The sequence below is a fragment of the Leptonychotes weddellii genome, chromosome 2, assembly GCF_054177405.1.
Source record: "Leptonychotes weddellii isolate Sample4059 chromosome 2, ASM5417740v2, whole genome shotgun sequence".
NCBI classification, from domain to species: domain Eukaryota; kingdom Metazoa; phylum Chordata; class Mammalia; order Carnivora; family Phocidae; genus Leptonychotes; species Leptonychotes weddellii.
This window is the reverse complement of record NC_138370.1, coordinates 177,022,112-177,049,929: the sequence shown is the minus strand read 5'-3', so window position 1 is coordinate 177,049,929 and position 27,818 is coordinate 177,022,112. Positions and strand designations below refer to the sequence as shown.

At 45.0% G+C, this 27,818-nt stretch overlaps 1 protein-coding gene across 3 annotated transcripts in view; it reads left to right on the top strand.

The window, feature by feature from the left end:
• Positions 1-1,052: 1,052 nt before the first annotated feature.
• The window catches only part of FAM193A (family with sequence similarity 193 member A), a 163,309-nt gene continuing 136,543 nt past the window's right edge, over positions 1,053-27,818 (top strand). For all 3 annotated transcript variants that reach the window (XM_081812760.1, XM_081812761.1, XM_081812759.1), the window contains exon 1: positions 1,053-1,562. In XM_081812760.1, coding sequence (XP_081668886.1) covers positions 1,335-1,562 — 228 coding nt within the window. In that variant the 5' untranslated portion in view covers positions 1,053-1,334. The remainder of the gene's footprint in view (positions 1,563-27,818) is intronic.

Here is a 27,818-nt window from a genome sequence, read left to right as displayed (position 1 = left end):
GGGAAGGCCCGGGAGGGTCTGACCCGGTGCACAGCCCGTGAGGTGGGTAAACGCGAGGTCGTGAGAAATGTCGGGACCATACGGGATCCGGGTCGCAAGGCACCAGGAGCGCCGGGCGGCGGCTAAACGCGGGTGCAGGGAGAGGGCGGGCTCGGGAAGGGCGCCCGCAGGCCCAGGGCTTCTAGGCTAACCGACAGGTGTGCCGGGCCCTGGCGCTGTCACGACTGCTCTGCGCAGGCTGTTCCATCGCCCAGGGCGGACCCCGGCCCGATGGCGGCTGTTCTCTCGGGGCAGGAGCCCCGCGCACCGCCAGGCCCGGCGCCCTCCGGAACCCCACCCAAGCCCACGAGGCAGGTTGTTCTTGTGCCCAGCGAGTCACCTGGACTCGAGCTAGGGGACCGGCCCAAGGTCACAGCCTGCAAGTGGAGGAGGCGCCCTCGAACCCAGAGCCCGACCAAGGTCACCGGGCCACTCCCGGCGGGCTAGAGCCCGGCTGCCGGCCCGGTGCATCCCGGGGGCCGGGCCGGCGCATCCCGGGGGCCGGACCGGCCTGCGGCAGTCAGGGGGCGGGGGGCGGGCCGCAGGGCGCCGGGGCGTGTGCGTGCCTGTCAATGAGGCGGAACTCCTCGCCGCCAGTCCTGTAGTTCGTCCACTGCGGGCGACGGAGCCTCGCGCCGTCCTGGCCCTTCCACCCAACTACAACTCCCAGAAGGCTGAGCGACGCGGGCGTGGCCGGGCGGTGCGGAGAGCGCCGGTGTCGTCACCGACTCAGCCCGCTCCCCCCCGCTCACTCCGGCCCAGCCTCTCGCGGCGCCCGGGCGATCGGCTGCGCGCGGCCTGACGGGAATCGTGGTCATCCCGCCGTGTGCTTCAGCGGGGACGCGGGCGCATGGACTCCAACTCCCGGCGTGCCCTGCGCGCCGGCACTCGTTAACGGCGGGAGGGGGTGGGCGAGGCAGAGGGGGAGCGGCGTTCGGGAGGGCGGAGTAAGGCGGGGGGGGGGAGGGCGCCCACACCCCTCCCCCTCCCCGCCGCTCCTTCCCCCTCCCCCGACGTAAACTGGGATCCCTTTCCCCTTGTGTCCGCCATATTGGACTCTAACTCTGGTCAGCGGCGGCGCCGGGCCCGGTGCACTCGCCGTTCCTCCCGCCCAGCGGCCTCCCCGCAGCTCCCGCCCGCCCGGCCCTCCCCGCCCGGAGGCGACCCCGCGCAGCGCCCCCCGCCCTCGGCCGGCCGGAGCGCCCCGCCGCCGCCTCAGCCTCCCCGCCTTCCCCGCCCTCCGCCGCCGCCCGCGGCCCCGCGCCCGCTCCGCGCCCTCTCCCCGCCCGCCCGCCATGAGCCCGGCCGACGCCAAGCGCGGGGCCAAGCGCCGGAAGAACAAGCGGGGCGGCGGCGGCAGCTCGGGCGGGGGCAACGGCGGCGCGGGCGGCGGCAAGGCCGGCCCGGCGGCCGCGCTGCGCGGCTCCCAGGCCGCGGGCCTGGCGGCCCCGGGCGGCGCGGCGGCGGCCAACGGGCCCCTCGGCGCGGGCGCGGGCGGCGCCGCCCCCGGAGGCTACTTCGAGGTAAGCGGCGACGGGGCGGGGGCGGGGTGGGCGGGCAGACGCGGGCGGGCTTCCCGCCGGGGGCCGGGTTCCGCGCGGGTAACGGGAGGGCGCGGGGCCGGGGCGGCCGGGGTCCGCGGGCGGCTTGCGCCGTGACAGCCCTCCCGCGGGGATGGCGAGCGCGGGGCGGCGGGCTGCCCGCGCCAGGTGCCGGCATCTCCTGGGTGCGGCGCGCGGTGCTGCCTGTGCCTCTGCCCACCTGCGCGTCGCTGTCACGGACCCGGGGGTGGTGCCATCTCGCCCCGCGCTGAGCTCGTCCTTGAAATTGCTCGTGTGCAATTCCAGAATAATTATGAGTCAGGTGACGAGCGGGGCTTCCCTGGGTAGTTGAGAGTGCTTTCGAACGTTGTTTCACGGTGCCTCCCTTCTCCATCCCTTGCAAGTGGTGACCGAACAGCGCCAGCCTTGAAGTTTTCTTTCTCTGCTCTGATCTGGTCATTGGAAAGCTACCTGACAGCCTTCCGGAGTCCTGGCTCTTCGCCTCCAGCTTCTTAAAAAGTTTTAGGGGTAATTAGTCGTCGGGTTACTCAGGCATATATTAAGTGTTTGAACTTAAGGGATTTGAAAAGTACTTTTCTTCTGTGTTTATGAAAGCAGCTAGCACACGCTGCATCTACCAGTTGTGTGTTGCTGCACCTTTGTTCCGCTGTTGGTCACAACACTTGAGAAGACACAATGGTAGTACGAGGGTGTGCGGTTGACAGAGCCATTTCCAGCCCTTCTGGTGGCTCCTGAATGATAATGGACTTCGAGAAAGTTGGGTGGTTAGAACTGTTAAATTGTTTTAAAGACATTTGCAGTGAAAAAGAGAGCCTCATCAGGAGTATTGGTGTGCCAGATTATGACACAAATTGTTTTATGGGGGCGCCTGGGTGGCTCAGACGGTTAAGCGTCTGCCTTCTGCTCAAGTCATGTCCCAGGGTCCTGGGATCGAGTCCCACTCCGGAGCCTGATTCTCCCTCTCCCTCTGCCCTTCCTCCCCACTCGTGCTCTCTCTCTCAAATAAATAAATAAAAATCTTAAAAAAAATTATTTTATGCAAGATTCTAAATATTGTGTTGGAATGGTATGTAATGAGAGCAGATAAGAGAAATGATTGCATATGGGATGGCTTTCTGATGCTTTTGCTAGTAAGTGAACATACAGTAATGTATGTGTACTTTGGTTTCAGTTTAGAGGATGTCCAGCCTTCTCTGTGGTGGAGTAAGTGCAGTTGTTGGAGCTTTCTTTAGGTGATATTGTTACCTTTGTTTGGGATCCTGGATCATGGCCCTGGACTTCAGCCTCCAGAGGCTGCCCCTTTCCAATATCCTGGAGAGAGAAACAGGTACAGTGGTTGGGATCAAGAATGAGGTTTGGGCATTTGGATGTTTGGGCTGTAAATTAAGGGCAGTGTTTGCTGCTGCTGGGGAGGTGAGGGTAGGAGGTCTGTCTATGCAAATTCTTTCCAAAAATGTTGATAATATTTGCTGTAGCTTGGTGTACAATATACCATTTCTGTCAATTCAATAAAAACAAGTTTGTGGTACCATTATTTTAGGTTTGAATAAATCCCATTTACTTTGCAATATTTAGCTAAAATAATCTTTCTTTAGTTTATTAGTTTATTATTTTAATTGCATTAGTCAAACTCATAACCATCTATCGAGTATTATTATTATTGTTTTATTTTTTTAGAGAGTGAAAGGGGGAGAGTGCTTGCAAGCGGGAGAGGGAGAGGGGGACTCTCAAGCAGGCTCCATGTCCAGCAGGAGCCTCTTGCCCATGAGATCATGAGCTGAGCCGAAACCAGAGTCAGACTCTTAACTGACAGAGCCACCCAGGCCCCCCTATCTAGTATGATTTTTGACAGGACTGTCATATTCTGTTAAACTTATGAATCAAGGTTTTTGACTATGACCGCCTGTAAGAAATAAGATATATTAAGACCTATAGTGCCTGCTTACACTTACACAAAAGTTTTACGAAATGATATTCTGACACTTTGTCTTTTTTATTCTATTCCATTTCATTAATAAAGTGGTTGTAGTGCACAGAATTACTTTACTGTGTACCAATTGATTTGTGACTGCACCTAAAGAAACATTCTCTTTTACTGTATTTTAACGTTTTAAAGTTATATCTTGAACTTTAAAATTTCTTTGCAAGCATTTTTTTTTTCAGAAAAATTTTTTTTAAGATTTTATTTATTTGACAGAGACACAGCGAGAGAAGGGACACAAGCAGGGGGAGTGGGAGAGGGAGAAGCAGGCTTCCCGCTGAGCAGGGAGCCGGATGCGGGGTGGGGCTGGATCCCAGGACCCCGGGACCACGACCCGAGCTGAAGGTAGACGCTTAAAGACTGAGCCACCCAGGCGCCCCCTTCAAAAAATTTTTTTTAAGATTTTATTTATTTGACAGAGGGCGTTCACACACAAACAGGAGGAGCGGCAGGCAGAGGGAGAGAAGCAGTCTCCTCTGAGCAGGGAGCCCAACACGGGGCTCCATCCCAGGACCCTGGGATCATGACCTGAGCTAAAGGCAGACACTTAACTGACTGAGCCACCCAGGTGCTCCTCTTCACAAATATTTCTGGTAACAGGTGTTCTTGACGCTGATCACAAAAATTCTTATTGTAATTCTGAAGCCTCTGAATTGTTTCCGCATAGCTGGTGAACTCTTTGGGGGCACCTTGTCTTGTGCAGAAGAGGCACCCAAAACAGTGTAACAGGTAACAAGGAATGGGTACCGGCCCTCCGTTTCTGGGAGAAGCTTATGATTCCAGGGGTGCATCTTTCCATTCTATGTAGAGTCACCAGAGCAAAAGGTGCCTGAGAGAGAAGTAAGAGTGGAAGGACGGTCTTGATTCTCAGGAGGGGTCCTTTGTGCTGGGCACAGCCCTGAGTGTTAGTCCTAGGACCACTTTTTTTTTTTTTTTTTTTTTATTCATGAGAGACAGAGACAGAGGCAGAGGGAGAAGCAGGCTCCCCGCAGAGCAGGGAGCCTGATGCGGGACTCGATCCCAGGACCCTGGGATCATGACCCGAGCCGAAGGCAGACGCTCAACCGACTGAGCCACCCAGGCGAGTCCTAGGACCACTTTCATCAAGGCAGCTCCTCAGGCAAAAAGGGCCTCTCTGCGTGTGAATGGTTTCTACATAGAAGCAAAGGCTCGGGGAAGTAGGAAAACATCATTTAGCTTATAGAGTCTTTTGCCCACCAAAACATGGGTATACAAATTTGATAGGCTCTGTGCCCTTAGGCAGGGTGTCAAACCTCATGCTGCTTTGGTGTCCTAAGTGATATGGCACCTAGCTTTTAGGATTATTGTAAGAATTAAACAAACAGTGCCTGGTGACACACAGTGCTATGTATGTACATGATCATTATTTTCCAGGAGGCTGGGGTGGACTTTTTTTTTTAAGATTTTATTTATTTTTTGACAGAGATACAGCAAGAGAGAGAACACAAGCAGGGGGAGTGGGAGAGGGAGAAGCAGGCTTCCCACTGAGCAGGGAGCAGGATGCGGGGCGGGGCTCCATCCCAGGACCCTGAGATTATGACCTGAGCCGAAGGCAGACGCTTAACGACTGAGCCACCCAGGCGCCCCATGGGGTGGACTTATTAGGGACTTTGCCACAGGATACTTGTTATTGATCAAGCTTTTTCCACTTGTGGAATGGGAAAACCGTATACAGTTAAGAACGGTGGACATGGCTGCATCTTGGACAAGGCCTTATTCTAATAGCCTTGTTTGGTGGTCTGTTCTGATTTGCCCTAAAAAGAAAAGTTGGTAGGTGAAGGGTATTGTGAATATATCTTATTATTTTGTATTTCTCTGTTTTTAAAAATACATATATATATATATTTTTTTTTTTTTTTTTTTTTTGAGAGAGAGAGAGAGCAAGGGAGCAAGAGAGAACATGAGCAGGGAGGGGCAGAGGGAGAGGGAGAAGGAGGCTCCCCGCTGAGCAGGGAGCCTGACATGGGGCTCCATCCCAGGACCCCGGGATCATGCCCTGAGCCAAAGGCAGACGCTTAACTGACTGAGCCACACAGGCACCCCTTGCATTTCTATTTTATTTTATCTTTTTAAAGATTTTACTTATTTATTTGAGAGAGAGAGAGAGCAAAAGACAGTACAAGCCCGGGGCAGAGGGTGGGATGGAGGCAGAGGCGGAGGGAAAGGGAGAAGCAGATTCCTCACTGAGCCGGGAGCCCGATGCGGGGCTGGATCCCCAGGATCCTGGGATCACGACCTAAGCCAAAGGCAGATGCTTAACCGACTGAGCCACCCAGGCGCCCCTACATTTCTTTTTTTCTTTTTTAAAAAGATTTTATTTGTTCATTTGTCAGAGAGAGAGAGAGCGGAAGCAGGGGGAGAAGCAGGCTCCCTGGGATTATGACCTGAGCTGAAGGTAGACGCTTAACCGACTGAGCCACCCAGGCATCCCCACCCCTGCATTTCTATTTTAAATGTAATTTTCATAATGTTCATGATGTATTAAGTAAAGAAGGAAGCTTACAAAATAGAAAACGTTTGTAGTACAGACCTACTTTTGTAAAATATCTGTGGGCATATATATTTGCATAGGAAAGTCTGATAGGATATCCATCAAAATATTTTGTGGTGGAAAGTCTGATGGTTTTCTTTTTTCCTTTATGCACATACCTCAAGCTTTAAGACTTTTCTAAAATGAGCGTTACTTGAGGAGCAAAAAGGTGAATGGTATTTTTACAACCTGATATTACTAACATTTTTTTTTCTTTTTTTTTTTGTTTAAGATTTTATTTCTTTGAGCGAGAGAGAGTGTGCACACACAAGTGGTGGGGTTGGGGAGAGGCAGAGGGAGATGAGAAGCAGATTCCCCATAGAGCAAGGGGCTGGATGCTGGGCTCGATCCCGGGACTCTGGGATCATGACCTGAGCTGAAGGCAGACGCTTAACTGACTGAGCCACCCAGATGCCCCACATTTTTTTTTCCCAAAATTAAACTGATTTTGGCTTTTTCCACCTTTTAACAGTTAAACATTTAGGTATTATATACAAAATAATAATATTTACACCAACAGAATTCTGTTTTCTGAATAGGTGTGCAAAATTCAGTCATGCACATATTATTTACAAAAACCAGAATTCCTCTATTATGGAAATTGACCCATGTCACTAGCTGTTGGAATATCAAATTTCATAGCTCAAAAGGGAATTTTAGAGCTATTTTTGAAATGCTGTTAGAGATTTATAAAAGGAAGCCATTTGGGGGTAGGGATCAAAGTACATTTTCAAGCAGCGATATTAAAGTTGTAAAGTCAGAAACCTGTTGTAGTGTAGGGGGCATTTATAATAACGTAAATCCTTTTCATTCATGAAAAGGTGGTAAGAAGGAGGGGCGCCTGGGTGGCTCAGACGGTTAAGCGTCTGCCTTCGGCTCAGGTCATGATCCTGGAGTCCTGGGATCGAGTCCCGCATCGGGCTCCCTGCTCGGCGGGGAGTCTGCTTCTCCTCCCTCTGACCCTCCTCCCTCTCCTGCTGTCTCTCGTTCTCTCTCTCTCAAATAAATAAATAAAATCTTTAAAAAAAAAAAAAAAAGAAAAGGTGGTAAGAAGGAGATGGCATTAGTAATGTTTAAAGGCTGTCCTACAGTATATCTATAGTTAGATGATATAGTTAACATTGATTTTGGGGTACATTGGGTGTGTTGCAGAAATTGCTGCCGTGATGAAATGAGGTTCAGTCATAACTTTCTAGTTCACATTTGCCTTAGTGACCTGAGGAAGTATGTCAGATAAAGATCTAGAACCTTATGTGATTTTTTTTCTTTTTTTTTTAACTTTTTTATTGTTATGTTAATCACCATACATCTTTAGTTTTTGATGTAGTGTTCGAACCTTATGTGATTTAACTAAGATTAATAGTTTGGTGAAGCTGCAAAGAGCACCTCTGTGATTCAGTATTTTATGTATGTGTACACCCACATAACCAATATATCAAGATATAAAATAGAATATTCCCAGTACCCTAGAATGCTCCCTTGTTCCCCTTTGCAGTCATCCCTACCACTGTTCTTGTGCATTTTGGCTATATTTGAATTTCATGTGAAAATACTCTGCCAGTGCTCTTTGGCTGAATATTGAGATGCAGCCATGTTGTTGAGGTAGCAATTCATCGTTCTCTTTGATGGCATGCAGTTTTCCATTGTGTGAATATACCACAGATTACTCATTCTAATATTGATGGACATATATATAGGTTATTTTATTTTTTGGCTGATATGCACATTCCTGTACATGTCTTTTGGTGGACATGAGTAATCATTTCAGTCGAGTATATATCCATATATATCTGGAGTGGAATTGCTAAGTATACATGTAGTTTGACTTTAGTAGATACTGCCAGGCAGTTTTTCTAAGTGGTTTTGTTTTATACTAATTAAAAAATTAACATGTAGTGGAATTGATATTTTAAAATGTACAGGCCTTTGGATTTAACACATATATAGATTAATGTATCCACTACCACCATCAGGATACAGAACAGTTTTATTACCCACAAAAGCTCCCTCATGCAATCCCTGTGCGATCACACTCTCTCCCACCCCTAAACTCTTGGCAGCCAGTACTTTGTTACTATGATTTTATCTTTTGGAGAAGTCATTTAAATGGAATCATACAGTATGTAACTTTTTCACACTGGTTTATTTCACTCAGCATGCATAATAACTTTGAGACTCATCTGAGTTGTTCCTTTTTACTACTGAGTAGTATTCCATTGTATGGATATACCATAGTTTATCCATTTTCCCAGTGGTGGACGTTGAGCTTCTTTCCAGGTTTTGGTGAAAATGAATACAGCTGCTATAAACATTTGTGTACAGGTTTTTGTATGGAAGTAAATTTTCATTTTTCTAAGGAGTGGGCACTGGGTCATATGGTAATATTATAAGAAACTGCCAAACTATTTTTCAGAGTGGCTTTACGTTTTTTACTTCCCACCAGCAATGTATGAGAGTTCCAGTTACTGTGTGTCCTTGCTAGCACTTGATATTGTCAGTTTTTATTTTAAGCATTTTAATAGGTGTGGTGTGGTTTTAATTTGCATTTCCCTAATGACTACTGATATTGAACACTTTCCATGTGTTTGTTTGCTGTTCTTGTATCCTCTTGGGTGAAGTATTTATTCAGAGTTTGCCTATTTTTAATTGAGTTATTTTCTTTTGAGTTTTGAGAGTTGTTTATAATTTTGGATAGGAGTCCTATGACAGATATGTAATTTGCAAACATTTTCTTACAGTCTATAACTTGTGTTTTTATTCTACTAACTTTTTTTTCAAAGAAAAATATTTAATTTTGATGAAGTTCAGCTTACCAGTTTTTTCTTTTATGAATCACAGTTTTTGGTGTCATCTAAGAACTCTTTGTTTTATAAAACTTCAGGTTATAAAGATTTTTTCCCCTATGTTTTCTTCTAGAAGTTTCATAGTTTTACATTTAGATCGGTGATTCTTTTTGAGTTAATTTTATATAAGGTATCAGATTCAGGTGGGGATTTTTTTTTCCCCCCACATGGATATCAGGTTGTTCCAAATCCATTTGTTGAAAGGATAATCTTTCTCCATTAAATGGACTTTACACCTTTGTCAGAAGTTAGTTGAGCTTATTTGAGTGGGTTATTTCTGTATTCTCTATTCTGTTCCATTGATTTATAGGTCTATTTCATTGCCTATACCACATGTTTTAATTACTGCAAGTCTTAAAATTGAGCAAAGTGATTTCTTTAAAGAAATTCTCCAACTTTATTTATTTTTTTAAAGATTTTATTTACTTACTTGACAAAGAGAGACAGCGAGAGAGGGAACACAAGCAGGGGGAGTGGGAGAGGGAGAAGCAGGCTTCCCGCTGAGCAGGGAGCCCGATGCGGGGCTCCATCCCAGGGCCCTGGGATCATGACTTGAGCCGAAGGCAGACGCTTAACGACTGAGCCACCCAGGCGCCCCTGTTTGGTGATCTTTGATTTTGTTTTTTTTTTTTAATTAAGATATAATTGACATTCAGTTTGTGTTTGACTTCTTTCATTGGTGTTTTGTCATTTTCAGCACATGGATTCTGTACATGCCTTGTTAGATTTATATATAAGTATTTTTGTCAACTTTTGTAAATGTGTTTTTGAAAAATTTTGGTTTCATTTATTAATTACTTGTATGTAGAAATGTAATTAAATTTTGTGTGTTTACCTTTGATAAGGTAAAATCCTTTGATCTAGCTAAAATCATATTCTGGGAGTTTTGGGGTGGATTAATTGGGATTTTTTGCATAGACAGTCATGGTGTCTGAGTAGTGATTTTTTTCTTGTTTTCCATTCTGTATGCCTTTTCTCTCTTTTCCTTCATTGCACTGGCTAGGACTTCTAGTACAATTTCCTTGTTCCCGATTTTAGGGTGAAAGCATTCAGTATTTCACCATAAAGTATGTCTGCTGTAGATTTTTGTAGATGCCCATTATTAGGATGAGGAAATTCCTTTCTGCTTCTGGTTTGCTGAGAGTTTAATTAATGGATGTTGGATTTTATCAAATACTTTTTTGAATCAAATATGATCATGTAGTTTTTCCTCATTAGACTGTTAATGTGGTAGATCACATCATTGATTTTTGAATATTGAACCAGCTTTGCATTCCTGGAATAAACCCTGCTTTGTCATGGTATATCACTCTTTTTTAGTTGCTGGATTCAGTTTAGAAATATTTTGTTGGGCTTAATTGCATTTGTTTTCATGAAATATATGTCAGTGGTTTTCTTTTTCTTTTTTTTTTTTTTTTAAGATTTTATTTATTTGAGAGAGAGAGAGCATAAGAGGGGGGAGGATCAGAGGGAGAAGCAGACTCCCTGCCGGGCAGGGAGGCCAACGCGGGACTCGATCCTGGCACCCCAGGATCATGACCTGAGCCAAAGGCAGTTGCTTAACCAACTGAGCCACCCAGGCGCCCCTGTCAGTGGTTTTCTTATAATGTTGTCTTTGCCTGGTTTTGGTATCAGTATAATGTTGGCCTCATTAAGTTACTTAGGAATTATTCCTTTCTCTCTGTTGTAGTGTGTACTTTTCAAAGAATTGGCCCATTTCATCTAAGTTGTTGAATTTAAGTGTGTAGAGTTGTCTGTAGTATTGTAATATAATGTGTAATATGTCTGTGGGGTTCTGCAGTGATGTCCCCTCTTTCATTCTTGATATTGATTAATTCTTTTTTTTTTCCAGCCAGTCTTGGCTAGGGGTTCCTCAACTGTTTTTTAGTTTAGTTTAGTTCAATTAATTAATATATAGTAGGTTATTAGTTTCAGAGGTAGAGTTCAGTGACTCATCAGTTATATATAACACCCAGTGTTCATTACATCACATGCCCTCCTTAATGCCCATCACCCATTTACCCCATCCCCCACCCACCTTCCCTCCAGCAACCCTCAGTTTATTTCCTAGAGTTCAGTGTCTCTTATGGTTTATCTCCCTCTCTGATTTCTTTTTTTTTTTTAAAGATTTTATTTATTTGAGAGAGAGAGAATGAGAGAGAGCACATGAAAGGGGGGAGGGTCAGAGGGAGAAGCAGACTCTCCGCTGAGCAGGGAGCCCGATGTGGGACTCGATCCCAGGACTCCAGGATCATGACCTGAGCCGAAGGCAGTTGTTTAACCAACTGAGCCACCCGGGCGCCCTGTATGATTTTAATTCTTAAAAAAAATTTTAAAGTTTTATGGTCTATCTTGGTGAATATTACTTATGCACATAAAGCATATATATTCTATTATTGAGTAGAGTGTTCTCTGCATGTCATTTGGATCCAGTCAGTGATGATTTTTTTTAAGTCTTTTATATTCTTGCTGATTTTTTCCTTACTGGTACTTAGTTGCTGAAAGAGTATTGTTGAAATTAGCTAAAATTGTGGATTTCTTTTTTCTTTTTTTTTTTTTTAAAGATTTTATTTATTTATTTGATAGAGAGAGATATAGCGAGAGCAGGAACACAAGCAGGGGGAGTGGAAGAGGGAGAAGCAGGCTTCCTGCCGAGCAGGGAGCCCGATGTGGGACTCGATCCCAGGACCCTGGGATCATGACCTGAGCCGAAGGCAGACGCTTAACGACTGAGCCACCCAGGCGCCCGAAAAATTGTGGATTTCTTGATTTCTCCTCAGAGTTTGTTTCATTTTTGCTCCATGTATTTTGAAACTCTGTCATTTGGTGCATATACATTTAGGATGGTTCTGTCTTCTTGGTGAAATGGCCCTTTTGTCATTTAATTATGTTCCTCTTACCCCTGATGGTTTTCTTGGCTCTTAAGTCTGCTTTATCTGATACCAGCATAGCCACTCTAGCTTTCTTTTCATCCATACTTGCATGGGGTATCTTTCCTGTTCCTGTAATTTTAACCTACCTATATAATTATATTTGAAGTGTGTTTTTTTGTTTTTTGTTTTTTTTAAAGATTTTATTTATTTATTTGAGAGAGAGAGAATGAGAGAGAGCACGAGAGGGAAGAGGGTCAGAGGGAGAAGCATACCCCCCGCTGAGCAGGGAGCCCGATGTGGGACTCGATCCCGGGACTCCAGGATCATGACCTGAGCCGAAGGCAGTCGCTTAACCGACTGAGCCACCCAGGCGCCCTGAAGTGTGTTTTTTACAGATAGTCGCTTGATTAATTTTCATTATTTATATTCATGTTTTTACCTTTAATTATAATGTACATGCGAAATATAGTTATTAACTTGAGGCCTTTTTTTCCTGGCCTAATTACTAGTTGAATATATATTTGGTGCTAGTATGAGTTGCTTCTGTGCATTGCATAGCTTTCTTTGTTTGACTTTCTTGACCCAGTAGGCTTTCTGGACTCACCTGCTTTCATACACTAGCATGGAGACACAAGCTGTCATTAGACTTCAACCAGTGTGCGTTGGGATCAAATAATTTGTATCTCATGGGACTACAAAACATGTATTTATTTATATTTTTACTGTAGAAATCAGTTTTAGTTTCTAAACTATCTTAGAGTAATTCCAATTATGTATGTGGCACTGAATTACCACATTTCCTGTGGAAATTGACTTTTTTCCCCACATATATTCATAGAATGCAAAGGACATTTCTCTTTCTCAAGATTTTATTTTTAAGTAATCTCTACACCCAGCATGGTGCTTGAACCCTGAAATCAAGAGTTGCTTGCTCTACTTACTGAGCTAGCAGGAGCCCTGACATTTTACTCTTAAATATTCTGAGTACAGTATTAGTTACATTGTGAAACTGAGTGAGAAATTGGGAATTTAACTTCTTATGGCCCAGGACTTTTTTTTTTAAAGATTTATTTATTTGAGAGGGAGAGAGGATCTTAGGCAGACTCTGCGCAAAGCACAAGCCCAACTTGGGGCTCAGTCCCACCACCCTGAGATCACAACCTGAGGTGAAGCCAAGAATCAGACGCTTAACCAACTGTGCCACTCAGGCACCCCGGTCCTGGATTTTTTTTTAATAAACTTTTTTTTTATATTTTAAAGATTATTTATTTATCTGAGAGAGAGTGTGAGAAAGAGAGCATGAGCAGTGGGGATTGGCAGAGGGAGAGGGAGAAGCAGACTCCCCGCTGAGCAGGGAGCCCGCATGGGGCTCGATCCCAGGACCCGGGATCATGACCTGAGCTGAGCTGAAGGCAGTCGCTTAACCAACTGAGCCACCCAGGGGTCCCTAAACTTTTTATTTTAGAATAACTTTAGACTTTCAGAAAAGTTACCGAGTTAGTATAGAGAGTTCCCATACTCCCTTCAGCCAACTTTTTCTAATGTTGACATCTTATATAACCTTGGTATATTTGTTAAAACCAAGACATTAAAATTGGTACAATATTAACTATAGACTTTATTTTGATTTCACCAGTTTTTCCACTAATGTTCTATTTTTATCCCAAGACTGAATTTAGGACACCACATTGCAGTTAGTGGCCCTGAATTTTAACTTTTAATTATTTTTAGCTGCCTCATATGGGATGGGAAGATTTTTATTTTCCTGAAGTTCTACAAAAAGCTAATTAATATATATGTTTAAAGTATGGTGGTAATTTTATATTAATGCCAAAATTCAGCGAAATTGTTTAGTTTGTTACAATCTGACTCTTTTTTTTCTTTCTTTTTCTAATTCTTTTCTTTTTTTTTCTTAATGCTTGGCAATTACTCCACTGGTGAAAGTAGCCCAGCAGGGTAAATGTTCTCTACAAGTGCCTGCTGAGAGGTTAGCCTTCTCTTTAGAGGCTACTGAAGGTGAGGACCTGTCAGTGCAGGTGCATCCCTAGTCAAGAACTAGGACAGCTTAGAGAAGGGAGGTACCAGCCCCTTGCAAAGCTGTTTGGTTGCTTTAGATAAAGAAATCCCAGAAATGAATTCTTAACTATGCTCATAATATTGTGGTTGCCTTCTGTTTTTAAAGGCATAAAAAACAACATCACTTATTAATTGGCTTAAATTGTAGCTGCTGCCAATATTCTCCCCTCCTTTAAAAGAATAACGGGTTGGTTATATCTCAGTTTGAGAAAAGACTAATAGGAAAGTTGGATCTGTCAACCAGTCATTACAATTAAATGCCTGTCCACAAACTGCGAGTTGAACTGTTCTTTTTATGTTTTGCACATTTGCAGATGCCCACACCAGTATTCCAGTTGGAATGCTAGGGTTGGCAAATCATAGACTCATAGAACTTTAGAACTGTACGGGAAAACAACAGAACACATGCTTTTTGCTGAGACGGTATTTGCTAGCTGAGGAAGCCGGGGCCCAAAGAATTGAGTTTGGAAAATCCCTTTAATTGTCCTCATCAGTCTCCCCTCTTGCATCTCCTGGTGGCATTTATCACTTATCGGTGAGCACCCGAGATACAAACCCCCTGCTATTCTTGTCTCCTTACTCTCATCCCTTTCTGTAAGCTAGTCTTTTTGAGTGTTCTTTGTACAACCTCCTCCACCCTTTTGACACATAAATCTGGGCTTGCCTGAGCACTTGGAAGTCCTCGCTTTCCTTTGGTGACACCTTCACTTGCTCTTCCAGGCCTTGGCTGACCAGCGCTCTGGTCGAATGGAGAGGTTCTCATTCTTGCTCTTCACTTCCTTCCACAGTGTTGTCCTGCTGCTGTCACCACCTGTGTCTGGCCCTGGAGCAGTCACACCATTCTGCCTGTGTGACGCGGCCTGCACGGTGTGAGTGGGCCCTGTCCTTCTCGCCTCTGCGCCTTTGCACACTGTTTCTCTCCCTTCTTTGCCTGGTTAACTGCTGTTTCTCTCTCAGAAGAGGTCATGGGCTGTCCCTGTGGGAAGTGTGCCTGCATCTTCCTAGGCCAGGCTGTTGCTGCCCTTCCCGGTTCCTTTGCTGTCTGTCCTCAGCTCGGCCATGGCACTGAGATTGGATTGTAATCCCTAACTCATTGGGACATTTTCTTCTAAACCAAGGTCTGTGGCTTACTCAGCACATAGTACACAGAAAACGTTGCTCTGGGATCCAGTCTAGTTGATGTGAGCTCCTGCAATTCTTCCCTCTTTCCCTTTTTTTCTGAAATCTGTTGTCTTCTTTGTCTTCAAATTTGGAAGAAAGCATTGTCCTTTTTTCCAAAGTTAATTTTATATTCCTGGGGTTCTTTTTTTTTTTTAAGATTTTATTTATTTATTTGACAGAGAGAGAGGCAGCGAGAGAGAGAACACAAGCAGGGGGAGCAGCAGGCAGAGGGAGAAGCAGGCTTCCCATTGAGCAGGGAGCCCAACACGGGGCTCCATCCCAGGACCCGGGTATCATGACCCAAGCTGAAGGAAGACGCTTAGCGACTGAACCACCCAGGCACCCCTATTCCTGGGGTTCTTAACTGATAAATTTCAGTGAGTCTGTTAACCCATGGAAACTCAGTGCAAAATTTATGTGAGTACATTACCTTAAAGGTCTCTTCAAAACCTCTGTTCTTTCTCTCCTGGATCTGGAATCTTTCATCCTTTATTGGGTTAGTTTCCTTAGCATCCAGATTTGAATTTCCTGTCTTCCCTTACCCCTCAGTCCTTCTCTTGACCTGCTTAACCATTTCAGGTACCTTTCTATCTGACCTTGTCCTACCTGTTGCCACTAAATAACTTGAAAATACTCGTTAATAATATTGGTTAATATTGGTTCCTTCTACTTTCTTCATCTTCAGTTCCTCTTTTACTTCCTTATCCATCTACCACTTTAATCAGCTTTCCCAGAGGTCATTAAGTGATCATACCGTTACCAGATCCTGTAGTTGTTGTTCTGTCCTTTGAGCTTGTTGCATTTGTTCTTATATACACCTTTCTGGAACTCTCTTTTGCCTTGTTTTTATTTTATTTTGAGAGAGAGAGAGCATGCAAGGGGGTGGGGGAGGAGGGGAGGGCAGAAGGAGAGAGAGAATCTTAAGCAGGCCCCACACCCGGTGCAGAGCCCAACGCAGGGCTTGATTTCACAACCCTGATCGTGACCTGAGACGAAATGAGATCAAGAGTCAGACGCTTAACCGACTGAGCCACCCAGGCACCCATTTTTGCCTTCTTTAAAGGGCAGTGTCCTGGTTCTCCTTCTTACCCTGTCTTTGGTTGCACTCACTTATTTTCCTGCATTTACAATACTCACCTTGATGCAGGTGATCCAGTTCTTTCTCTCGAGTTCATTCTTACACTTGGTAATTTTAGCGTATGTTGGTAGAGATTTCTGATAATAGTAACTCCAATGTTGATCAATCCGTCTCTAGCATTGTGGTTGTCCTTGGTTACTAGAGTGGTTGGCTGAGGCCTTTCTTGCCTCATTTCTGACAAGTGAACTCAGCCTATCCACGTTTAGACTAAACTCTTCTCTTTACATTACAAAATAGCATAGTGGTTTATCTGCTAGCTAATTAATCAGAGTAAGTTTTTTTTTGTAAGATTTTTTTTTTTTTATTTTTAAGTAATTTCTAGACCCAATGTGGGGCTTGAACTCAGCCCTGAAATCAAGAGTCACAAGCTCCACCGACTGAGCCAGCCATGCACCCCTCAAAATAAGTTTTTGTCTAAAGATCTCATGCTAGCTATATGTGGTTGTGCATTGGACAGTTTCTTATCTGTCAGTAGGACGGTGCTGGGTAATCTTGAAGATCTTTTCCAACTTTATGATTCTATGATTATCAGTCCTTTGGTCACACACTTTCAGAGACTACCCATTGCCTACTGCAGGGGTCTCTAAAGTGAGGTGTACCTGAGAGGCACACATGGGAGTAGTGGTGCTGCGGGAAGAACGTGTTAGTCCTTGTATTTTCCAGTAAGACGTTATGCTTTACAACCATTTGTTACGTGGATTGAGATCGGCACCCTCACTTGCTGTGTATTTCAGAGTCATGAGTCTTGCATGATTGCTGAGGTATCCTGAGGCAAGAGAGGAAGTTTGTTTACTTACAGCGTGTTGAAGAAGCACTCATTAAGTACATTCATGAATTCTGCCAATTTTAATTAAACTGGCCCTCACAAAATATGTAGTCTTCAAAGAAACCCTGGATTGAAGACAATGCCAGTGATGAAAGCATATGGAACAATCAGGAAATTGCTGGCAGAAACACCAGTCTTACTTTCTGCATAGGCTCTTTGTTAGCCACGTAATGAAGTTAGGAAAATGATGTAAGCAGAGCTGAGAACCGACTGTCAAAGATTATTTGAAATGTGGTTACTAGTGACGAGCCACGTCCAGAGTGGTTATCTTGCCTTGAGATGTTAGGGAAGGAAAGTAGCAAGCCTTTATAGTCAGCAAAACATTTACAAACCAAGTGAGAAGCAGCTGTAAATTTTGTAGCAGTGTTTCAAGTTATGGGTCACTCAGTCTAGTACTTTATAAAATTTCATTAAGCTTAAGGATGAACTCCTACTGAGGTTTTACGTGTCTAAAAGGTTAGTTGCATAAGCAACTCTAGCTAATTTGCACAGACATTTAAGATGAAGAATTAGGAGCATACAGTGTTACGGAAAGTTCAGGTGGAACAGGTCTCTAGACTGGGCTTCCACGAATAACTTCCAGAACAAAAATAAAGCGCTCAGCTGTGGGGTTGGTCAAGCCAGTCTGCAGCATCTGCCACACCTACCTAACACTCAGAGACAGACAAGCCACATACCACTGGGAGAAGCTTGCTCTTCCAGCACTGGGGGAGTGGGTAGGCAAAAAGGATGAAATAGTTCACAGGAAGCAAGATGGTACCAAAATAAATAAATTACTTTGTCAGCAAATACTTTTGGAGTATTCATAGAAAGGATTGCAGAAGATTTGAAAAATTAAATTATTAGAATAAATTATGATAAACATCACATGGAGGGGTTTATTCTGGGATAATGGAAACATATGCTTCTAAACAGATTTCAGGTTAGGCTTTTTGTAGATTCAGATTTGGTACTGTGTGTTTGTGTGTGAGAGAGAGAGAGACTGAATATCCTGGGGCATATATATTCTGAAATGATTCTTTTTTTCTTTTTTTCAGACTTTATTTATTTGATATAGAGAGAGAGCGCACAAGTAGGCAGAGCAGCAGGCAGTGGGAGAGGGAGAAGCAGGCTCCCCACTGAGCAGGGAGCCTGATGCGGGGCTCCATCCCAGGACCCCGGGATCATGACCTGAGCCCAAGGCAGACGCTTAACAATGGAGCCACTCAGGTGCCCCTGAAATGATTTCTTCAATTAACAGGGTTTGCAGAAAAATTAGAATAACCAGTGATGGAGAAGCCACTGTAATTTATATAAAAAAAAGATGCTTGGATAGAGTAGGATGGCAAAAGAACAACACATGTGAAATTTACTCACCACATGATGCATAAGTTCTTATAGCAACGAACTGAAGCCAGAATCATATATGGGATCAGCCTGAGCCCTTTACAAAAGTAGTAAATCTTTACAGTGGTTTGTAATGAGATGGGGAATAACTATGAAAGTACTTGGCAAGATCTGGTTATCTTGTGGCAAAATTAAAAGCACTGCCTATTCTGAAGGTGAATTGAATGTTTTTCTTTTACACAAAGACGAGTGGTCTAAATTTGCTGATCTTTTCTGTAATAATAAGTGGCTTTCAGTAGAAAGCTACCTAGCAAATTCAGTATTTTTGAGAAAATAAACACTTAATCTGCCCCCTCAAGGTAAAGGTGACATTTTAACAATGAGTAGAAAATTGCTTTTTGAAAGAAGCTCTTGCTGTAGAAAGCATCTTGAAAGTGGATGTTTAGAGTTGTCGCCACAATGTTTTGTTCTGTTGCTAAGAATAATATAAGTAGTCCTCTTACTGCACACTTAAACTGGGAAATGAAATTTTTTATAAACTTTTTGTAAAGTTTCTTTTTGAACTTATTAAAAATATAAAAATGTGATACCTTCTGATTTGTGTAAAAACAAAGAACTCTATGAGGAAGATAAAAATTGACTAGCTGAATTTCAGTAAAAATCTTTGTGTAGTTGATTGATGGGATTGAAAATCAATTAGCATGACTTAGTAAGTGTAAATGATATATTTCTTCCATTTAGATTTGTGTGTATTTAAATACGAGAGGGACCTTTTTCAGTAAAGGCTGCCAATGAAACCAGCTTTCTATGTAATTTATAGTGTTCCAAAGATCTGGTTTTAACACAAAATATTGTACCAAGATTTTGAAAAATAATGAAGTACATTCGATTACACTGGCCTCCTTAAATTTTTTTCTCATGATTCTTTGTTGTAAAAAGTTTTTCCAGGGCACCTAGGTGTCTCGGTCAGTTAAGCGTCCAACTCTTGATTTCATTTTGTCTCACGTCATGATCTCAGGGTTGTGAGATCAAGCCCTTTGTTGGACTCTGTGCTGGGCATGGAGCCTGCTTAAAATTCTTTCTTTCCCCCTCCCCATCCCCCCTCCCTCTCTTAAAAAAAAAAAAGTTTTTCAGTATTGTTAACAAAAAAGTATGCAAAAACATGATTTCATTTTTATGTTATTGTATGTTTTTTTGATTTGTGTAATTTTTAAAAGATTTTTATTTATTTATTTATTTTTAAAGATTTTATTTATTTGAGAGAGAGAGAGAAACAGCATGAGAGGGGAGAGGATCAGAGGGAGAAGCAGGCTCCCTGCTGAGCTGGGAGCCCGATGTGGGACTCGATCCGAGGACTCTGGGATCACTATCTGAGCCGAAGGCAGTCGCCCAACCAACAGAGCCACCCAGGCGCCCTAAAGATTTTTAATTCATTCACTTTAGAGTCAGATGGAGAGAGAGAGGGAGCAGGAGCAGAGGGAGAGGGACAAGCAGACTCTGCGCTGAGCACAGAGCCCCATACGGGGCTCGATCCCACGGCCCTGAGATCTTGACCGTTGAACCCAAACCAAGAGTTGAGTGCTTGACCAACTGAGCCACCCAGGTGCCCCTTGTGGTTTTTTTTTTTTTTTTAAAGATTTTATTTATTTATTCATGAGAGACACAGAGAGAGAGAGAGAGGCAGAGGGAGAAGCAGGCTCCCAAGGAGCAGAGAGCCCGATGCGGGACTCGATCCCAGGACCCTGGGATCATGACCTGAGCCGAAGGCAGACGCTTAACCATCTGAGCCACCCAGGCACCCCCCTTGTGGTTTTTTTTAGTTGTATGTAAATTATATTCATCAACTGCATCTGAATGCCTTCTGCATTACTGGTAAGAGATGTAGGATGACCTCAAAGCCATGTTCTTGTGCCATGTCTGGACGTCCAGTCTTTTATGTGGGTGGGGGTGGTGTGCGCTCAGGTCTTCCTGACTGGGAGTCCTTCTAGAGGAGTCCACCTGCTTTGTAAGCAGGACCTCTCTCCTCCTTTCTCCCATTACCTTGTACTTTCTCATACATCACATCTGGACCTTGGCTCCCTACCTTTGCTTTCCAGGAAGGCTTTTTCTCCCAAATCCTTGTCTTTTCCCACTCCCCATCCCTTCCTTCCAGGTCTGCTTCCTGAGCACCCTACTGTTCTTCGTTATTTGGGGCCTGGCTTGTTGCTGCTTTCTCCATTCAGCTCACCCTGATCTCCCAGCGACAGCAGTTACCTCTGAGGACACTAAACACATTTGTATTTACCTGTGCATTTATTGCCTTTTACTAGATCGTTTATTGAATGCAGAGAGATTTTAAGGCAAAGTACCTTGTTCATAGTCAATAAGTGTTTGTTGAATGAATCAAATGAGATGTAGAATTAGGAATTTTTTTTTTTTTTAAGATTTTATTTATTTATTTGACAGAGAGAGAGACAGCGAGAGAGGGAACACAAGCAGGGGGAGCAGGAGAGGGAGAAGCAGGCTTCCCGTGGAGCAGGGAGCCCGGTGCGGGGCTCGATCCCAGAACCCTGGGATCATGACCTGAGCCGAAGGCAGACGCTCAATGACTGAGCCATCCAGGCGCCCCAGAATTAGGAATTTTTAAAAGTTGTCTAAAAATTTCACTGTCGCATTTGAAGTGTAGAAATTTTTTTTTTTTTTTTTTTGGATTTATTTATTTGACACAGAGAGACACAGCAAGAGAGGGAACACAAGCAGGGGGAGTGGGAAAAGGAGAAGCAGGCTTCCCTCTGAGCAGGGAGCCCGATGGCAGGCTCGATCCCAGGGCCCTGGGATCATGACCTGAGCCAAAGGCAGACGCTTAACGACTGAGCCGCCCAGGCGCCCCTGAAATGTAGAAATTTTCTATCATGTGAATTTAGCCAGAGTCTAGCTAATTTAGTCCAGATGTTCAAACATACTAAATTAAAAGGCATAGTGAAACATTCTGGGCCAGCATTTCCCACAGCGAGGTATGGGTATTACCAGGTATAGGTACCACAGTAAGGGAAAAACAAGAGGGGCACTACTGTGAAAAAGCAGGGGTGGTTATTTGGAAAATTGGGACTTAGGTCTTAGGAGGTAATGGGTTGGATACATTTCTTGTATTTTTAAAAAGTCAGTTCCAGATTTAGTTGATTCTGGAGTGTGGAAGATCATTGTCCTCCCTTTCTTGTGGCATAGAAACTCATGATTGGGTAGAATTAAGTCTTTAGGTCACTCTGGGAGTTAAACACAGTTTGTTTCAATATTGTCCTAGTTATTTATTGAAACACTCATGGGCTTACTCATCCAGACTCTTGTGAAGAGCCAACTGATTAGAAACTCAAGTGTGGAGCTGAGAAATTGTAATAGAAATTTTGTTGCTAACTGTGGGTGGACTATAACTTTCTAAAAACTGAATTTTATTTAGCAGTAATACAAAAGCAGTCCAAAGTTAGGTTTATTCAGTCTTATTTAAACAAAATGTGCAGATATGAGCTTAGTGCTATTTGTCAGTTTTAATAATGACAGGTCTGGTGTTTAACATCCTGAAATGCTCTTGAGAGCTGTGGGGAAGATTCAGTCAAAGGCACACCTGAGATCTGTCTTCCCTCATCCTGTATTTAGAGCATCTAGTCTGTGTCAGGAGTTGTTCTTGGCACTGAGGATGTATCAGCGAACAGAGCACATGAAGAGTCCCCTTCCCCCTTTAATGGGAAGAGACAGTAAATTAGATGAAGTGTTGGGATGGTGAGCGATGAAGTAGGTTGTTGTGGGCATGATGCCTCCAGGGTTAAGGGGGGGGGATGGTCAGGGAAGGCCTTCCTGAGAAGGTAGCACTGAGCAGAGACCCAAAGGCAGTGAAAGAGCAAAGCTGTGTAGACATCTGGACAAGAGTGTTGTAGGCAGAGGGAATAGCAGGTGCCAAGGTCCTGTGACTTTATAATTTTAGCTAATTCCACTAAAAGAAAAGGTGCTGTCCTAATCAGTTGGACCAAAATATTACCTAGAATCTGGTCACAAAGTCACAAATTTCTTTCTTTCTTTTTTTTTTTTTTAAAGGTCTTATTTATTTGAGAGAGAGAATGAGAGACAGAGAGCATGAGAGGGAGGAGGGTCAGAGGGAGAAGCAGACTCCCTGCCGAGCAGGGAGCCCGATGTGGGACTCGATCCCGGGACTCCAGGATCATGACCCGAGCCGAAGGCAGTCGCTTAACCGACTGAGCCACCCAGGCGCCCCACAGTCACAAATTTCTGGATGGTCCTATTCATATGTTCTTCCTCAGAATTTTATTTTATTTTATTTTAAAGATTTTATTTATTTATTTGACAGAGAGAGCGAGAGAGCACAAGCAGGGGGAACAGTAGAGGGTGAGGGAGAAGCAGGCTTCCCGCCAAGCAGGGAGCCCGATGCGGGGCTTGATCCCAGGACCCTGAGATCATGACCTGAGCCGAAGGCAGACACTTAACCATCTGAGCTACCCAAGCGCCCCAGTTCCTCAGAATTTTAGGACTGGCATATTGTCACGGTGAGCATAATTTGATTTCATCTCATTCAGATGCTTTTGAAAGTGGAGCCATATTCTTAGGGTCAGATGCTGCATAATTCACATACATCTGGAGGTTTTCACACTAATATTAGATAACAGGCCCTTAGACCATGACCTCTGATCTTTACTTTTGAATGTTTTCTGAAATTGTGACTGATTCTAAATAGCCCAGCACTTCTTCGGAATTTGTGCTTCTGGGCAGTCGGGCAGTAGTATGTGGAGTCTCCAGTTGCCATCTGCTCATCCTAGAGGCCAGTTTGAATCTGGGCTTTTCAGACAAATCATCTTACTTTGACTTCTACCTGCAGGGTTGAGGTTAGTGTGTTCAGATCTTCCAGTTGTAAGAAAGCAGTACCTTCTGTGAGCCGTTGTAGACTTGGCCATTTGGATTTCTTTCTTTCTTTTTTTTTTTTTTTTAAGATTTTATTTATTTGAGAGAGAGAGAATGCGAGAGAGAGAGCACATGAGAGGGGGGAGGATCAGAGAGAGAAGCAGTCTCCTCGCCGAGCAGGGAGCCCGATGCGGAACTCGATCCCGGGACTCCAGGATCATGACCTGAGCCGAAGGCAGTCGCTTAACCAACTAACTGAGCCACCCAGGTGCCCAAGCCATTTGGATTTCTTACAGCATTGTAGGTTCAGAGAGTCCTGAGCTGAAGAAGCAACTCTGAGTTTCTTAAAAGAGTTTTGATGACATGTTCTAAACCAAATCTCCACGTTTTTTCTCCATATATTTTAATTAAGTCCATATATTTTAAACTTTTCCTAAGTATTCCATGAACTGGGTGAGAATACCAAGACTCTTCTTGGTCACCTCATCTGTTATTCCTCTTAAAGACAGCACAGTCTTCAGTGTAGGACACAGCGGTAAAGGGCCCTCCAGCCCTCTCTCTTGACTGGAATAATTAAAACTCTTTTCTCCCCTTCATTACTGAAGTCCCATGGTGACACAGGTGATAAGCCTGCCCACGTCTGGATGGAAGGCAGTGTGCAGTTTGGAAGAAGGTATGCAAAATACCCCATGGGTGCAGGACTTGGAGAGCTCCTTCCCAGAGCAAGCTTTGGCTAGAGGAGCCCTGGTTCGTTTTCAGTCCTTACTCCTCGGGCTGGGAGCTTTTGTTCTAGCTGAATCTCCTGCTCAGGTGGGCTACATTTGGTCTGATTTTCTAGATTGAAATGGAGTGCTCTAAGAGCTGACCACACCAGTGCCTCTTCCTCTCCCTCCTGCCCCTTCCCTCCCCTTCCTTCTCTCTGGTGTGTTCGGGGTTGTTCAGATTGCAAGAAACAGAAGGCCACCCTGCCAGTACCATTGCTCCTTCTCCGTGTGGGGCGGCTTCGCTGAGCTTCTCTTCTGGCTGGCCCTCCTTAACCATGGCTTCTCCTCTTCGGTGATCCTGCTTGCCATGGCCCAAGCCCTTCCTCTTGGCAGCCTCTAGTGATTACTAGCTGATTTCACTTTGGATTTTGATTCAGATTTCTCAGAGGTAGACCAGACCATGTTTTTATGCTAGGCCTCATCTTGGATCCCTGGGCATACTGTGATGGGCCGCCTCTCTTCCTCACCCTCCACCCCTCTGTAGGCATGAGAGAAAGGGCCTGGGTTACTAAGCAGGAGGATGGTGGGGGCACTTTCCCTATGAGAGCCACCTTGCAGACAAGCTTGGAGACGCACACCTGTTAGAACAGTGACCTTTTGTTTGGTTATGTGTAAAAAAAGTTGTATGTGTAGTATGAGTTTGGAAGGGAGTGGCTTCAGAGGTACAAAAATTAATTTTATTTAAAGGTGTCGTGGTGGGGTGTCCAGGTGGCTCAGTCAGTTGAGCGTCTGACTCTTGGTTTCAGGTCAGGTCATGATCTCAGGGTCCTAGGATTGAGCCCCACATCGGGCTCCCTGCTCAGCAGGAAACCTGCTTCTCCCTCTGCCTCTGCCCCTCCCCCTGCTTGTGCTCGCTCTCTCAAATAAATAAAATTTTAGGGGAAAAAAAAAGTTCTGGTCTAGGATTTTATTCTATACATATCACTCAAAATTCTCCCTTCACCAAGACACCTGTATATTTTTCTAAGATTTTATTTATTTATTTGAGAGAGAGCGCACAAGCAGGCAGAGGGGCAGAGAGAGAAGCAGGCTTCCCGCGGAGCAGGGAGCCCGATGCGGGGCTCGATCCCAGGACCCTGGGACCATGATCAGAACCGAAGGCAGACGCTTAACGACTGAGCCACCCAGGCATCCCTAGACCAGAACTTTCTGTTTATCAGTTTCTAAATCTTGTTCAGGATATCAAAACAGATTATAAAGACTGAATTTAACTAAAAGTTAAGCCCAAAATAACATTTGAAGTTTTCTTTTTAATCCCCTTTCCCCTTAAGTGAAGTCCTGCACGGTACCTAATGGAAACCAGATTGTCCAAGGATGTGGCCTCACGGCAAAGGGCTGGCCTGGGGACCTGGGCGGTTTTCCAGCCTTGCCAGGAATCGACAGTGGGACCCAGAGAGTCTCTTGTCCTCCTCTGATTTGTAAAATGAGAGATTTAGGTGAGATGAAAGGTTGCAGGCTGGGCCTGGCTGCTGCTTGTGGCGGGAGCTGTCTAGACCAGGTGGGAGGAAAGCCCTGTGCTGTGCCCAGCCCTGCTGGGCAAGTGGAGCAGGGGGCCTGCAGGAGCAGCATGGGCAGCTCCCATGTGCGACCCTGAGGGCCGCAGTCAGAGTTTGGGTCTTTTGATTTAGAGCAGCTGGAGACACTTAAAGGGCTTTGAAAAGCTGAGCAGACATCCCTGGCGGCAGTGGGGGTCACGGTTCGCAGGATAACAGTGGGTATGGGGAGACAGGTGAGAGGCAAGGTGGCAGTGAAAATGGACAGAAGGGCACACCTCTGAGACTCATAGGAGAGTGAGGTGGGTTGAATGTGGGAGGGGCAAAGCAAATTCTTAGGAGTCTGACTTCAGAAATGATTTTCCCTGAGATAGGAGATACTACCGAAGGGCTGGACAGGGGGCAGGTCTTACGGTGTGTTAGCTGCATTTGTTTAGGACCTCATACTCCTTGGTTCACAGTGTGTGCCCAACATAAGTGTCGGTCTCCTTTTTCCTGCTTTCCTATCCTCCCCCCAACCCAGCTTCATTTTATGCTCCCTCCTCCCCCACCCCCCAATCTGCTCCAGTCTACTAGGTTTGTGTATTTGGGTAAGTATGAATCTCTGTTTTCAAAAAATCCCTTGTATGCATTTGTTCATCACCAAATGGCGTGAGGCACAGGTCCTGCTCTCAATTCACGCAGCTCCATGTCCAAGATCATCTGTTGCCGTGTGTATGTTATGTGTGTCCGTCTGTCCCATGAGTGTGTGCTGAGTGCCAGATTGTCGGCCTGTGTGGACAGATGTGGAGGGCCTTGTCTGACACTCTAACTAAACACTGGCTTCAATCGTGTTCAGATGGGCACATGGGAGGATCTTGAGCAGAAGAGTGATACGCTGTGACTTAGGTTCTACAAGAACGGCTGCTGATGCTTTGTGGATGTAAGGGGCAAAGACTGAAGCGGGAAGACCGTTAGAGGCCTGGTGTCAGGTGTGGGGTGGGCATTCGACAGGTGAATGATCTCTGCTTTGGGGATGGGGGGCATAGGCAACTTCTCAGAGGTGTGCTTCACGTGGGGCAGGCTAGGCTGTTCCATGCACTGAGCTGGCCGGGCCTACCTACCTTCCATTTTCTTTGCATTGATGACACCCAGGTTCTCTGGTTCACTGCTGCCACATCTAAGTTTGGTTTTGGACGTGTTGAACTGCAAGAGCCTCGAGACATCCAGGAGGGGATGAGGATTAGGCAGTTGTTCCACAGACATCTGACTGTTGCTCTTCTCTATACCATTGGCTCCCTTTCCATTGTGGACCGTGGTCTGTTTTGCTCCCACACTGTGTCTTCACCCTTCCAGCCTTCGATGTGGAGTTTGTTCTGTCAGTCTTCGGATCTTTTTCTGGGTTAGTTACACTGCTCTGTTGTTACCTTGTTGTATCTATGGAATAAGGCAGGCTTAGAGTTCTCCTACTCTCCCATCTTCCTAGCCCTCTCCACCATAGACATTGAGCCCCAAACCAACTTCTGGGAGTTGAGTGTGTCTTGATGGTGTGCATGTGGCTGGTGGGGTGAGGCATCAGTGGGGAGAGCCCAAGAATGGGCCCTTGAGGTTCTGTAACACTAGAACCTGTGACTCCTCTTACATCATCATCATCATCATTTTTATTTTTTATTTTTTTTAAGATTTTATTTATTTGACAGAGAGAGAGAGAGAGCGCGCGCACAAGCAGGGGGAGCAGCAGAGGGAGAGGGAGAAGCAGGCTCCCGACAGAGCAGGGAGCCCGATGTGGGACTGGGATCATGACCTGAGCCGAAGGCAGTTGTTCAGCGACTGAGCCACCCAGGCGCCCATCATCATCATTATCATCATCATTATCATCATCATCATTATTATTAAGTAATCTCTAAGCTCAACACGGGGCTCAAATTCACGACCCCAAGATCAAGAGTTCCATGCTCCACTGACTGAGCCAGCTAGGTGCCCACCTCTCTTACATTTTTAATGCTTACATCTAACTGCCCTAAATAGATTTGGAACAGAGGAGTTTTCAATAAATATTACATGCACAGTTTTTTTATTACATGAATTAATCATTTGGCATTAATTAAAAAATGAACATTAGGGGCACCTGGGTGGCTCAGTCGTTAAGCGTCTGCCTTCAGCTCAGGTCATCATCCCAGGGTCCTGGGATCGAGCCCCGCATCGGGCTCCCTGCTCCACGGGAAGCCTGCCTCTCCCTCTCCCACTCCCCCTGCTTATGTTCCCTCTTTCGCTGTGTCTCTCTCTGTCAAATAAATAAATAAAATCTTAAAAAAAAAAAAA